We start from the raw sequence: 13,863 nt of genomic DNA, 5'->3' as shown, positions 1-13,863 counted from the left end.
GTCCAGCCAAAAAAAACAAAAAAAACAAGAGAAACAATTCAATTGAAGGTAAGGTGGAAATGGAGAAGAAAAGAAAAAAGTTGATGGGATTCTATCAAAGATGATGCCCTGCAGATTGCCAAAGGCGACTTGTCGCCCGGGGAGCTTCGAGTGCTGGATGCAGCTGGGGTTCCAAGGGCCAAACAATCCCAAACAGAGCCAAAACGGGCCCACTGTGGCAGATGCCGTTTTTGGGGGGGCATAGTCCCACCAAAACCGAGGGGCCCAAGCCAACCGGGAAAGACGAGACGAAGACGGGCGGGAAGGACGTGCAGATGGTGCAGAAACATCCACCCGGTGTCACCAAACCAAACCAAACCATATGGATTGTTGGAGACGGAGTAGTGACAAAATCATCAAGTGTAGTCAAGTGCCAGGATGCTCGTCTGTTCTTCGCCTCGCCTCATCTAAATAATCTGCCATGGGCAATTGGCGCTAGGGGATACGACATCACGACAGCTTGGGACTCCAGCTCACAGCCCGCCGACGTGTCCCAAATGAAGTTGTAACAACGTCTATGAAAGTTAAGAAGCCGGTCCGGCGGGTTTCCTCCTATGAGGGTAAACTTTGCTGAACGACCCGACTCGCGAATGATCCGGTGTGTCTGCGCCCCTGTGGTGATCTCGTCTTTTGGAAAAGCCTATCCTGGGCAACATCTTGGTAGTAGCATCCACCAACCAGTGTTCACAGTTCACACAGAGCACCAGAACGATAGCACGCGCCTCTACTCATTTGGACGCGTCGTCTCACGATGCCACTGTTGAGTTGCGTCACCGCATGAGACAGTCACAGAGGCCCCTGAAAGTCGTGAGTCCCTTGCACTTTCCCTGCAACGAAGCTCCTGGTTGACGATAAAGCTTCAGTGGGTCAAAGTATCCTCTCTCGCTGCATGCTAGTTGAATGCATCCGATACCATGGACATCACTAACAAATATCGTCTCTTATCGGACAGAGTACATGCCCCCCGTAACCAAGCTTTCCACAGCTCCAACAGCAACTCAATTGCACCTTCCCAACTCGTCCAAGCTGCCATTACTCCTAACTCGGACTCGCAATCGAAAGTTGTTCCGATCTGACATTTGAGCTCCTGGTAAACAGATAATGTAATGTCCCTCATTCGCATAACTTGACCTCTGTCCCCAATTGTCAGTTACCATTGCTCGCGACATAGCACCGTGTTACAATGGCACAACCACACATCCCCTCCAAGGAGGCGGACCTCTTCCTGGACTCTTTTCAGGTCCCGCCCCCGTACGAAGCCGCCGCGTATCCCCGCATCCGGCCCCGCCGCACTCTCCTCCGAAGCCTCATCTCGCCCCGCGTGCTCGTCTGCGTCTTCATCGGCGGCCTGCTCGCCTGGCACACGTTTCTCATCGAACGAGAGACTGTTATCCGCGATGCTGCAAGACATGCGTCTCCGTCGGCCCATCTGGCTCGCTTTGATGAGTCCTTGAAGCACTGCGCTGCTCTCAAGACATTTCCAAAGAGCCCCGAGCCAGAGACTCGCAAGTCCAACTCGAGATGGAACGCTGTCCGCGGCCAAGATAAGCCGGTGGTGCTGCGCAACATGACCTTCTTTGACGGCGAATCCATTGCGTCCGAGCCAATGGACATTAAGTTTGAAAAGGGCCTGTTCACCGAGCTGGCAACAACGGCTTCCAAGTCCATCAGCTCCGATGGTGCCACCGAACACGACTTGCACGGTCGCTTCGTGACGCCCGGTCTGGTCGACATGCACTCGCATCATGCCGCGAGCCTGTGGCCGGCTCTGTCCGTCACCGAGGACGAGAATGAAATGACAAAGACCTACGGCCCCCTCACCCCGATGCTGCGCATCCTCGACTCGATGAAGGCGTACGATGACGCTACTCGCATCATCATGTCCGGCGGCATCACCACGTCGCTCATCTTGCCCGGGTCCGCCAACATCATGGGCGGAGAGGGTACCGTGATCAAGAACGTCCTCAAGTCGGGAGAGCTGGGCGAGTACGTCGTCGAGGAGCTGCTGCTTGAGCGAGATATCCCTGTCGAGGAGCGCCATCGATACATGAAGCTGGCCTGCGGCGAGAACCCCAAGCGTATCTATGGCCACACCCGCATGGCCAACGCCTTCATCCTCCGCGAGCAGTTTGCCAAGGCCAAGGAGCACATGCAGAAACAAGACGAGTACTGCGAGAGCGTCGCCACCGTGTCGACCTTGTCTGATGAGGTCAAGGACCGCTTCGTCCGAGAGTCTGGCAGCTTTCCCGCCGACCTCAAGCTCGAGTCCACCGTCGGGATGCTCCGCGGCCGGGTCTCCATGCAGAACCACTGCTACCTCCCCGAGGACTTTGAGACCATGCTCCGGGTCACTGGCGAATACGGCGTCCGCGTCCGGGCCTTCCACCACGCCCTCGAAGCCTGGCAGGTTCCTGAGATGCTAAAGGCGTACGGCGAGTAGGTGGCCAGATTTTATTCGTGAGTGAATCATGCTGACCAGCGCAGAAACGTCACGGTCGCTACCTTTGCCGAGTTCAGTCTGTACAAGTTCGAGGCTTACGCACCAAGCCTCTCTGCGGGCAAGATCCTCAACGAGCATGGCATCCCCGTGGCCTACAAGTCAGACCACACCGCACCCGAGACGAACGCAAAGTACATCATGTTCCAAGCGGGCGTCGGCCACGCGTTCCACCTCCCGGAAGAGAAGGCTCTGCAGTCCGTCACCTCCATCCCCGCCAAAGCCATCGACCTGGGCTACCGTGTTGGCTACGCTCGCCCGGGCTACGATGCGGATCTGGTTGTCTGGGATGCCCACCCGCTATCTATCGGAGCGACTCCCCTGCAGGTGTACATTGACGGCAACCCCCAGCTGAAGCACCACATTGTTCAGGAGAGCATGGGCGAGGCCTTTAATGAAGCATCGGCCAAGGAGTCCCGCCCCGTGAAGCCCAACATGAGAACGGAGCTGGCGCCGGAGAAGAGGGAAGCGTTCTGCAGTAAGACCGCCAAGTCAAAGTCCAGTTTCGTCATCAACGGCATCACGAGCACATTTTTGGAAAATCACCCACAGGTGCCCACCGTCTTCCGCGACGTCACCGGCGAAAACTTTACTCTCGTGATCAACAGCGGCAAGGTCGCCTGTCTTAGCACACCCGAGAACTGCTCGTCCGCCGTCGCCAAGGTGGCATCCAAGTCCGACGTCACTACCCTCGACCTCTCCAACGGCCACGTTCTGCCCGGATTGACGGCCCTCACAGCCTCCCTCGGCATGGTTGAGATTGCGACGGAGGATTCCACTGGAGACGGCTTTGCCGACCCGAAGAAGGACGGAAACGACCCAGAGAACCTCGACTACGCAAAGTACGGCGTCCAGCTGGAGGGCAAGGCCTTTGCCCGCGCACGCCTCGGCGGCATCACCCGCGCCATCACGCCACCCCTCAGCTCCGAGGGTGGTGCTTTTGTCAACGGCGTCAGCGTCGGCATCCTCACGCGCACCGATCGTACGCTCCTCGACGGCGGCGTTTTCCGGCCCGAGGTGGCGCTTCACGTCACCATTGACGATAAGGCAAAGGAGAGCGTGGGCACCATTAGCACCGCCGTCAAGAAACTCCGCAAGATTCTCGCCGACGGCCAGGGGAAGCACAATGAGACGACCTTTGGTGAGGTTGCGTCAGGCAAGCTGCCGCTCGTGATCAATGCAAATAACCACGTGGGTCTACATTCAGCATTGCAAAGACGAAGCTAACAGGAGCAGTGGGACATTCAGCAAATCATCAACATCAAAAAGGACTTTCCCGACGTCAACCTCGTCATCCAAGGCGGTGCCGAGGCGCCCCTGGTGAGTCCACACACATATGCTTCAGCACTACAGGTCTAACGCAGATTTAGGTCGCCCTGGAGCTCGCAAAGTCCCAGATCCCCCTCATCCTCACCGAGACTCGTCCCGCGCCCTCCTCCTATAGACACCGCGATGCCGTCGTTGGCCCGCCCCTGACCCCGAGCGTCGCCCGCATCCTCAGCGAGGCGGGCGTCTACTTTGCAGTCGCCATCGTCACGGACAGTGAGTCACATATTGCTGCGGCAATGGGTCTACAGAGAGAGCTAACAAATGGCCAGTCATGCCCGCAGACTACCGCATCCACGACCTCGCCCTTGAAGCCGCGTGGGCCGCCAAGTACGCCAACCTCGACGACAAGGAAGCCATCCGCCTCGTGTCCGGCAACGTCGAGGACATTCTCGGCCTGCCCAAGAGCAGCGACATTGTGGTGTGGGAGGGCAGCCCGCTCGAGTTTGGCGGCACCGTCGCCCTCAGCTTCGAGGTGGACCAGAATGGCGACCTCGAGGTTGCCGCTTGCTGGCCGCACGAGGATGACCGTTAGAGAGGGGTATGACGATGCCGCCTGCCGATGAGTAGAGAGGCACCGTCCCGGTGGAGGGTCGGGTTGGATTATTCGCTGAGTTCGTCTTGGGTTGGGTGCTCATATGGCTGCGTAAAGTATGCAGCTGATATATTGGCGGATGTTTATTTCCATACGATACGCTTCAGGACGAAATATATATCTAGATAGTGTATACTAAAGTACATTCACAGCTTGCTAGGTCGTCGAGTGAGGGGCAGCGTCACACATATACAAGCTATGCGAAGGGCCATGCCACATAGCTCGCTGTGTAACACGTGAAGTTGTCAGATATAGACTACGCGGCACATCTATAGTCTGTCGCCATTGCCACGACTATCCAGAGCCCAAAGCCACAGTGTCACGGGCCAGAACATGACAGAGTCGTCTCTGCAAAGCGATTCGTTCCCGGACCAAGACACTTAAAAGGGGCACAACAACTCAAGACTTTATCCAACCTGCAACCACTAGACGGATAAAGTCTTGCGTCGGGACACATTTTCCCGCAAAACTGGGCAACACTGATTATTGCGCGACCTACGCAGCTACCCGTCGATACTAGGTATCCCCGCGGGACCGTGACTGTCAGCCCTAGCCCCGATGCACGCCCTTATCATCGGAGGCCGGGAACGCGGCACATGGCCAAACAGGCGCGCACGCACAAGCTTGCTCGCAAGATGCACCCGGGGGGAAGGGATTGCCAAGGGAGGTAAACAATGGAGCTAGGCGATTGATGGTGACGTGCTAGCGAGGCCGCACACGCAGGGACGGGAGCAGATGCGATGGCTGATTTCACAAAGCGGCCTCGGCCTCGGATGGCGATTTGAGAGAAATCCCTCACAAGAGATTTGGACACGGGACGGATGTAATTCCGTCATCGTCCCGGGCAGCAGCAAGCCACGTTGATCTTTTCGGCTGTGCTTGCCTGAGAGCTTAGGTCAGTGATGAAGAGGCGACACGTTGCCAGAGATGAGATGACACCGTCTGGCCTTGGTTCGGCTCGGGATGGTGCGGCGCCGTCGATCCGTCCCTGCGGTGCAGACGGGGGCAGACTGACACTTTGGCTAGCAAGGACCATCGCAACTTCCAATAGGAATAAGAAAGCTCAGAGTGCATGACAAACTGCCGGTCGCCGAGAGGTGCGTTGCAAATTGCAACTAGAACGCACAATAAGCTCGCTAGGCGTGCCGCGTTGATGGCGCGCGCAGAGATGCCAGCGATGACCTCGCTGCCTTGATTTCTTTCTAGCCACGGCGTCGAGAGACAATTTGTTTCATCCTCAATTTGCCCAGTTGCGGCGTCTGGCTCACATTTGCCGATTGTCTAATTGAGCGGACCGCCATTGAGGACCAGGCGTTTTGGAAGCGCGCGCCAGCCGATTTCCCGCCAGACGGCGGCTCAGGGGGACTCCCAGGGCGCAAAGGGAGAGAGCCCCTCTGCCCAGGAAAAAGAGCTTGTTACTATATGGGCTATTATGTCAAGAGAATTCGTATCGCCAGGCGCAACCGTCAGTCATCTCGCCTGTTTCCTTGGGACTTACTCGTAACCTGGTTTTCCACCTCTTGGCACTTTGGGACCCCGACGAGAGCCACCGTGGCGCTGCAACACCCCATGCAACCATTGTGAACCCCAGGGTTGGTCAACTTGGACGTACGGAGTAAGCGGGCATCGTTCAATTTGGAGATGAAGAGAGGCGGTGTTGACGATGGTGGACTTGTCGGTGAGCCCTTGCCCAGACAAGGCCGTTGTCATTCCAAGATGCATCGGCGATACTGCTCGAAGAAAATTGAGTCTGTCTCTGATCCAACTGTTTCCGGGGCTGGCTGAAGACAACCTGGCGCGTGTCGAAGTGAGACTGTTGCAATTCAAGACATATGACCAAATGAGGAATATTTGTTTGGAATTATCCCACGAGTGCGCCTAAAAAAGCCCTCGGAACGACATTGTTTCGTCATTCTGAGTGAGTTGCTTGAAGTCAAACAGCTACAGCTGGATTCTCGCCCGGTCGGAGACGCATCACGCTGTCCCCAGCCACTCCGACGACCACCAGCGAGGTGTCATGTGTACTCTCGCGGGACTGTAGATGCAACGCGCGAAGTGGTGGTGGTGGTGTATGCTGTAAATCGGAACAGCCCTCAAGCAGGTTGCCGGAGACATGAATTGTGGCATTCTTCTAGTGCTTGTCGACTCGCCAGCCATGAAAAAATTCGTCGCAGCTGAGTGCCGGTGCGATGGCCGGGGACTGATGCCAGGTTGCAGCCGGAGGCAGCAGTCAATCTCCCCGCAGGAGCGCTGCCGACTCGGGAGGACATGATTCGCCGGGCAGTCCGTGATTGTTTTCTCGAACACACGGGTCAACATGGGATGAGCGCCAGGATCAGGCGTTTCGAAACCCCACCAGCCGCCGACCCAGTCGACTCCTCCAGAGTACGGAGTATAGAGTCCAGAGCTCGTGGGCAGGCCTGTGATCTGTCATGGCCGATCCCCCAGCCTTTGGAGGTATCGACAGAGGTCTGGACTCTGCTAGGGCCGATTGTATCGCAGCTTTTTTGGGCCGGATGGAACCGAGGGAGTGGAATGGTGAGCGACTATTAGATCGCCTTCATTCTCGCTGGAGGATGAATGGGATTGTTCGGTGGTTTGAGTCTGGGAGTTGTGCCCCAATCGAGCGTCGCGCGACCAGAACAGACGTTTTGCGAGGGATGGAGGTGGGGAACGACAAGTTGGATGCATAAGTTATGCAGCTAGAAAACTCTTTTGCCCGGCCAAGGCCAAGAAACCCAGAGTCAAGACAATGGAAAGACATGGCCATTCCGGCGGGAGGCAAGAAAGGGATTGTTCGAAGGGTGGTTCAGTTTGGAAGAATGACCCCGAGATTCCGAATGACAGGTTTGATGTCTCGCAGGTGATGTTGCTGAAGCTCGATACGGTCGGAACTGTGTTCACTCTTTCCAGCCTTTTCGAAAAAGGTCTCAAGTGCCGACTCAGATGCGGTTTCCTATCTTGTCCGTCTCCTACTTCCTGCCCGTTGCTTCTTGGAAAAAAGTCTCAAACCCTGTAATTTAGCAAGGGCGAGCCCCTGCGCAAGTGGGATAAACATGCTGGGTACCGCTTGACCGGATAGGGTTAGCGGGAAATAAGGTAAACCGTAACCTTCTGTTGTCCCTTCCCAAAGACATCGAGGCAGCAACGACAGACGGGACGTTGTCATGTTGTGTGGAAGGCGCTGCTGATATCTGCGCCTTTGGTCTTCCGACAGCATTCCCGAATCATCGGCATCCCGCATTGCTTATTCGAGTCCATGGCAATGTCCACCGTCATTAACACCTCACGACATGCGGGACGGACCAAGAGCTTGTAACTTGCAAGAGGCAGACACTTGACAGGCTGCCAGGACGTCATGGGCCGAATCATGGATGCCCTTTGCCCCTGAAATATAGCAGCGACCCGTGTGCCAACCGCCACCAAGCCCTGAGCGTCGATAGTCGCTGGAGCCTGGTGGTGCTGGCAGCTATGTGTTTCCAAACGGGCGGACGCCTCTGATCCGCCAAATCAAACTTTTGCAGCGCCACAAACGGGCACTTGAAGCCCTTTGCCCAGGAGGCCGGCTGGCAGTTGGGTATTCTCTTCCGTGGTGTGTGGTCTCGGTGAAAGCTGACTGGACGCCACGTCGCGCGGCACAAACGCTAGCGAGAGAAGAAGCCCAGAAACCAGGGGCGAGTCAGCGTGCCTTTTTTTCGTGCTAAGAACAGCTCCGGCGTCACACTGAGCGACAATTGACCTCGGGCCTGCACAATTTTGGCAGTTGAGCTTCGCATTCAGCCAATGGGAAGTCGGCAACGCTTATGCACTATGCAGGAACCAGCCGTGCAGCACACCATCTCAACTTTTGTGCACTCCCGTCTCCTATCCATTGCGTGAGTGCAGACATCAGATGAGCGGGGGGTCCAAGGTCCAAGGGGTCGTCAGCTTGCCGCCGTTTCGTTTCTTCTCAGCTTTTTTGTAGTGGTGCAGTGGTGTAATGTACTCCGGGCGATTCGTCTAGGCTCTTGTCTCCCCGTTCTTTTTCCCTTTTAGAAGAAATGCGGACAGTTTCTTGGTTGTGTCGAACATGTACTCGAAAATAGCAGTCAGAAGGTTACCAGAAATCAAGCATGTCCCTGTTCATCCCATCTCTCGAGTCGATACATCTTATCACAAGGTACCTTCGTCTTGCTTCTGTCCGCCACGTTGTCGAGGTGCAACCCTCCTCACGCTTAACCTACCTTATGTACGGATACTGCTATCGCCCTGTGCTCGAATACTTCATCGCCAGATTGCACTACCACAAACACTCCATGGCGTCACGGCTGAGCGTCCCTGGCCACCCTGCTAGCGCCTTCCTACCACCCGGGCCCCCTTCCCAGATCCAAGGTACCTCGCCGTAGCCTGCCAACTGCCACTCACGGTATGCCCCCCGTCCCGCCCGGGTCTGGGTCCCAGCTGCCGTCCGATGAATATATTACTTCCCACTTCTTCCATCCTCCGCCGTGGATCTACACCCCGACCTCACCTTCTCCATTCCACCACCTTTCCCTGTCGACACTTGCTGGGCATTTTATTCTCTCCTTTCATCATTCCTTTTTCAACCCACAAAACGCTACAGCTTGCTGAGCACGTCCTCTCATTACAACTTCCAGACAGCCTTCTTTGATCTGTCTCATTCCACTCACTCGCCACTTTCGTCACTCACCGAGTTGCGATATACACCCTTCAATTCAACAGGTGCTCCGGTATCAGCACCCACACAGTCCCTACTCAACCAGCAAGAGTCCCAGCGACCACTTTGATACCCGTCTCATATCACACAATCACCCAACCGTACAATCAACCACCATGAAGTTCTCCGCTGCCACTACTTTGGCTGCCCTTCTGGGCGCCGCCTCGGCCGGCTCCAAGTCCGATGACAGAACCTTTGCCGTCCTCCGCTTCAACAACAAGCAGCTCGTCAAGACCCGTGTTGATCCCATCATCAACCCCGGAAAGCCCGCGACCCACGTCCACGGCGTCATGGGAGGAAGCAACTTTGGCATGTCGGCCACTGGCGAGACTCTCTCGCAGTCCAAGTGCACCAACGCCATGATCAACGGCGACAACAGCGCCTACTGGTTCCCGTCTCTTTACTTCCAGGACCCCAAGACCAAGGAGTTTGAGGCTGTCGATGTTTTCTACGTCAACGTCTACTACTTGTGAGTATGGCTGTTTCCTGAACTAGGTTCTCTACTAACACCGCCCAGCTTCGATGGCACCGATGACGAGATCAAGGCCTTCCCCAAGGGTCTGCAGATCTTTAGCGGTAATTCCTCCGCTCGCGTTGCCCCGTCGTCCGGAGGCAAGGAGAACCTCGAGCCCGCGGACGGCCCCATCCAGCCTGTTCAGTGGACTTGCCCCAGATCCAACTACAACCCGCCGTCGTACCCTGCCAACTCTGACGGTACCACGGCCGGCATCGTCGATCCCAACAACGACGGCTCCGGAGTCGGATTCCCCGACCAGAACTGCGACGGCTACGCTTCTCCCCTTCGTGCCGATGTCCATATGCCTTCCTGCTACAACCCCAACGCTGCCCTGACCGACTACGAGAGCATGGCCTGGCCCTCCAACAAGGGCGCGTCGAACAGCCGCCGCAAGAACTGCCCTGCCGGATGGATCCACGTTCCTCACATGTTCTTCGAGGTCTACTGGGACACTCCCAAGTTTGCCAGCCGCTGGACGCCCGGCCAGGGCTCGCAACCCTTTGTCCTCTCCAACGGTGATGCCACTGGTTACAGTCTCCACGCTGACTTCATCGCTGCTTGGGATGAGAGCGTTCTCCAGCAAATCATTGACAACTGCAACGCCGGCTCTTCTGGTATGGACAAGTGCCCTGGTCTTCTCAAGGGCCTCAACACCAACAAGGACTGCACAATCTCCTCTCCCGTTGACGAAGTCGTCGATGGTCTCATGAGCAAGCTCCCCGGCGACAACCTTCTCACCTCCTTCGGTTCTATCGTTGGCGGTGGCAGCAGCGGCGGCAGCGGCAGCGGCAGTGGTTCTGTTGTCAAGCCTTCTGGTTCCTCTACCTCGTCTGCTGCGACGGCTGCTTCTGCCAAGCCCTCTGCCGTTCAACCTTCTGCCAGCAAGCCCGCCACCTCTGGCTACGTCAGCCAGGAGGAAGTCCCGAAGACATCCGCCGTCGTTTCTTCCGAGCTTCCCATTCAGGTCGCCCCTGAGAAGGCCAGCACCAAGGTTGCCGAGACGTCTGCCGCCGCTGCCGTCCCTACCACCAACGCAGTCGCGCCCAAGCCCTCGGCCTCTGGGTGCTCCCGCAAGACCAGGACCGTCTACAAGACCGTCACCGTCACCTCTCCCGCAGAGGAGTCCAAGGCCGCCGCGACCCCCGCCGGCTCTACCGACAGCTACAAGGCTCGTCGCCACGTCCATGAGCACGAGCACCTCCACCGCCACCGCAGCAACCGCAAGTAAACGGTTTGTCCATCGAACCTATGCGCGCCGCCAGCCTTTTTGGTTGCGCCTGTATCAAACTTTTCTTCGTTAGACATTCTAGGGCCGTGGCTGGGATGGGAGTTTGAGACGTTATTTTTTGGACACTGGGACTCGGCGGGGTTGTTTGGAAAAGCATCCCCATTTTTGTGCGCGAGCGTACGCGCGGATTTCTTTTTTTGACGATGATGATGATCAGTTACATACTCACACACCTTTGAACCGGGGGGAAGCAAAGCTTGGGGAACACGAGCAAGCTCAAGGGCAACTGGATTCCGCTTCTTGTTTGCACCTTGGAACACATACATTTCGATTCTTACACGGGTCTCTACAAACGAGGCACCGCATTTGGGAAGGGGTTTTGAGAAGTGGTTATTTGCCTGGTAGTCAGATAGACAATTGAGCCAACCAAGTACCACCACTGACGAGTAAGCCACGTGAGAAGTGTATGTCTGTCATTTGTGCTGGTGCCATTGCATGGACTGCGGCCCACCAAATTGGCGCCTGGACGTCGAAATAAGGTTATTTGGTCCACGCGAAACAAATCGACCTCATTCAACTGCATTGTCAAACCCATGATCCAGATGCCGACTCAAAAGTTAATTTAACAAGTCGCAGTAACCATTTCTCGGCGAAGCAAGGGACACATCGAGACATGCGCGTGTCTGGCAGTCTCAATTGGCCAAGCAATCAGCCCGTCCGTCCACTGCCGCCGGTCCCCACAAATTCTCCGAGCCAGCGGTGCCCACTGTAGAAATTTCTCTTCACCTCATCCGCCGATACCCCACAGCCGCACACCGAGACACGGCTACGGTGACCAACGTCAATACATACGGACAGCCGGCACTATGTCGCTGTATCACGAGGCTGCCGACATTCTCTCAGCGAGCTCCGATCACGGCGGCAGCTTGAAGAGCCGCGTCTTTGGCAAAAAAGGTCTCAAGTCGCCGCCGGCGCAGGTCTACGCCCTCGCACTGGAGACGTGCAAGTGGAGTGCCATCTTGAAGGAGGTCATCGAGGCGGCGGACATTCTGCGCCATGAGCGCAAGGTGAGTCTACCGCATCGTAAGGCCGTTGACTGCCGCTGACTCTGCAGCTCACACCTATGCTAGCGCTACTGCTGGTGCACGACTTCCTCCTGGCCAAGAAGGGTATCGCGCTGCCCCAGTCTCACGGTCTCAGGACAACCATTGAGCGGCACAAGGCAAGACTGACCTCTGAGCTCACGCGTGCCCGTTTGCGGAGGAAGATGTCGTCGTTGGAGCTGCTACGGGCCGACGTTAACGCCAACGCGGACCCTGAAGGAAGACACCCTCGCTGGATCAGGGTGAACGTGCTCAAGAGTACTGTGGAGGACCAGCTTGAGACCACCTTTAAAGGGTACGAGAGGGCGCTTTCCATCGAGGCCGTGACACAGGCAACGGGCAAGGCCATCTTTATCGACACTCACATCCCCTTCCTCCTCGCAGCATCGCCTGGCACGGATGTGACCAAGACGCAGGCCTACCTCAAGGGCGAGATCATTCTACAGGATAAGGCGTCCTGCTTTCCGGCATATCTCCTGGACCCGCACTCCGAAGATGGCGACGTTATCGATTCGTGTGCGGCGCCGGGGAACAAGACAACGCACCTCGCAGCGATTGTCAAGTCGCACGAACCCGAGCAAGCAGCCCAAAAACAGACCATCTTTGCGTTCGAGAGGGACTCCAAGAGGGCCCAGACGCTGGAGAAGATGGTTAGGATTGCTGGCAGTCGAGGCATGACCAAGATCGGTCCTGGCCAGGACTTTTTAGATGTTGATCCCACGTCTGACGCATACAAAGACGTCGGAGCCCTGCTGCTGGACCCCAGCTGCTCTGGCAGCGGTATCGTAGGGCGCGATTCGATGCCAGAGTTGCATCTCCCGGAGGTCCCTGGCCCGCCTGGATCCAAGAACGCAAAGGGAAAGCCGTCGAAACAGGACGACCGTAAGCGCAAGCGGGACGAAAAGGAGGAGCCCGGCGCGGTAATGGTCGATGATGACGGCAATACGGTCGAGGTTCAGTCGGAGCAGGAGCTGCAAAAACGCCTGGACGCGTTAGCCGGCTTCCAATTGACGCTTCTGCTTCACGCCATGACGTTTCCCGCTGCCAAGAAGATTACCTACTCCACCTGCTCGATACACGCAGAGGAGAACGAGGGCGTCGTGATCAAGGCCCTCGCGTCAAAAGTTGCAAAAGAGCGCGGCTGGACGATCCTACCGAGGCAGAAGCAGGTTCGCGGTATGCGGGAGTGGCCCGTCCGTGGACTACCCGAGGCGGCTGGAGGTGATGAGACTGTAGCGGAAGCGTGTATTCGTACATACAAGGGCGACGGTCACGGGGTGATGGGGTTCTTCGTTGCCGCCTTTGCGAGAGAGGAGCCGGTCGACGAGGATGGCCCGTACTTGAGAGACGACGAGGGGCGGATCGTGAGGGATGTGGCCGGGATGCCGATGCTCAAGAGCACAGGAAAGCCTGTGGTGCTGGAGACGCCGAATGTGAGCGCGCCCGAGGAGCAGAACTCAAGTGAAGAGGAGAGCGAGGACGCAAGCGATGAAGGCAGCGGCGAGGACGAGTGGAGCGGGTTTGACTAGGTCAGCTCTATGGAAGAGGTCTGGTGCTTGTAATAGAATAATATGTCAGTCCATTCAGGTCCACCTTCGTACCTGCCACGCCGTGTTTACTTTGACCTGCTCCTTCCTCCTCGAGAGACAACATCTATCGCCAGGAGAGCGGGTCCTCAGCCCTTCCCGGCAACACTTTTGCCTCGAGCCTTCCTTCCCTACTCGGTTTTTCCAACTTGTGTGCCTTTTATTTCTCTCAGCCTCGGGAAATATGCCCTCTGCTCTTCCCTTTCCGTCTGCTGCCTCGTCCAGTCCTTTCCAACTTCTACCCTCCACCTCGCT

At 56.7% G+C, this 13,863-nt stretch overlaps 3 protein-coding genes across 3 annotated transcripts; all 3 read left to right on the top strand.

The window, feature by feature from the left end:
• Positions 1 to 1,222: 1,222 nt before the first annotated feature.
• On the top strand, positions 1,223 to 4,397 carry N0V96_007724 (uncharacterized protein; the record flags this gene model as incomplete). The annotated part of the gene is made up of 5 exons (XM_053194612.2): positions 1,223 to 2,475; positions 2,524 to 3,727; positions 3,767 to 3,856; positions 3,907 to 4,078; positions 4,135 to 4,397. 5 exons carry the CDS (start codon positions 1,223 to 1,225, stop codon positions 4,395 to 4,397), a joined length of 2,982 nt encoding a protein of 993 aa, XP_053048108.2.
• Positions 4,398 to 9,290: 4,893 nt separating this feature from the next.
• On the top strand, positions 9,291 to 10,919 carry N0V96_007723 (uncharacterized protein; the record flags this gene model as incomplete). The annotated part of the gene is made up of 2 exons (XM_053194611.2): positions 9,291 to 9,643; positions 9,692 to 10,919. The coding sequence occupies 2 exons, from the start codon at positions 9,291 to 9,293 to the stop codon at positions 10,917 to 10,919; spliced, it is 1,581 nt and encodes a 526-aa protein (XP_053048107.2).
• Positions 10,920 to 11,785: 866 nt separating this feature from the next.
• N0V96_007722 (uncharacterized protein) lies at positions 11,786 to 13,551 on the top strand (the record flags this gene model as incomplete). Its single annotated transcript, XM_053194610.2, has 2 exons — positions 11,786 to 11,986; positions 12,034 to 13,551. 2 exons carry the CDS (start codon positions 11,786 to 11,788, stop codon positions 13,549 to 13,551), a joined length of 1,719 nt encoding a protein of 572 aa, XP_053048106.1.
• Positions 13,552 to 13,863: the final 312 nt, after the last annotated feature.

The sequence above is a fragment of the Colletotrichum fioriniae genome (genome assembly GCF_027942845.1).
Source record: "Colletotrichum fioriniae strain IMI 355084 chromosome Unknown scaffold_9, whole genome shotgun sequence".
NCBI classification, from domain to species: domain Eukaryota; kingdom Fungi; phylum Ascomycota; class Sordariomycetes; order Glomerellales; family Glomerellaceae; genus Colletotrichum; species Colletotrichum fioriniae.
This window is presented reverse-complemented; position numbering and strand designations above follow the sequence as displayed.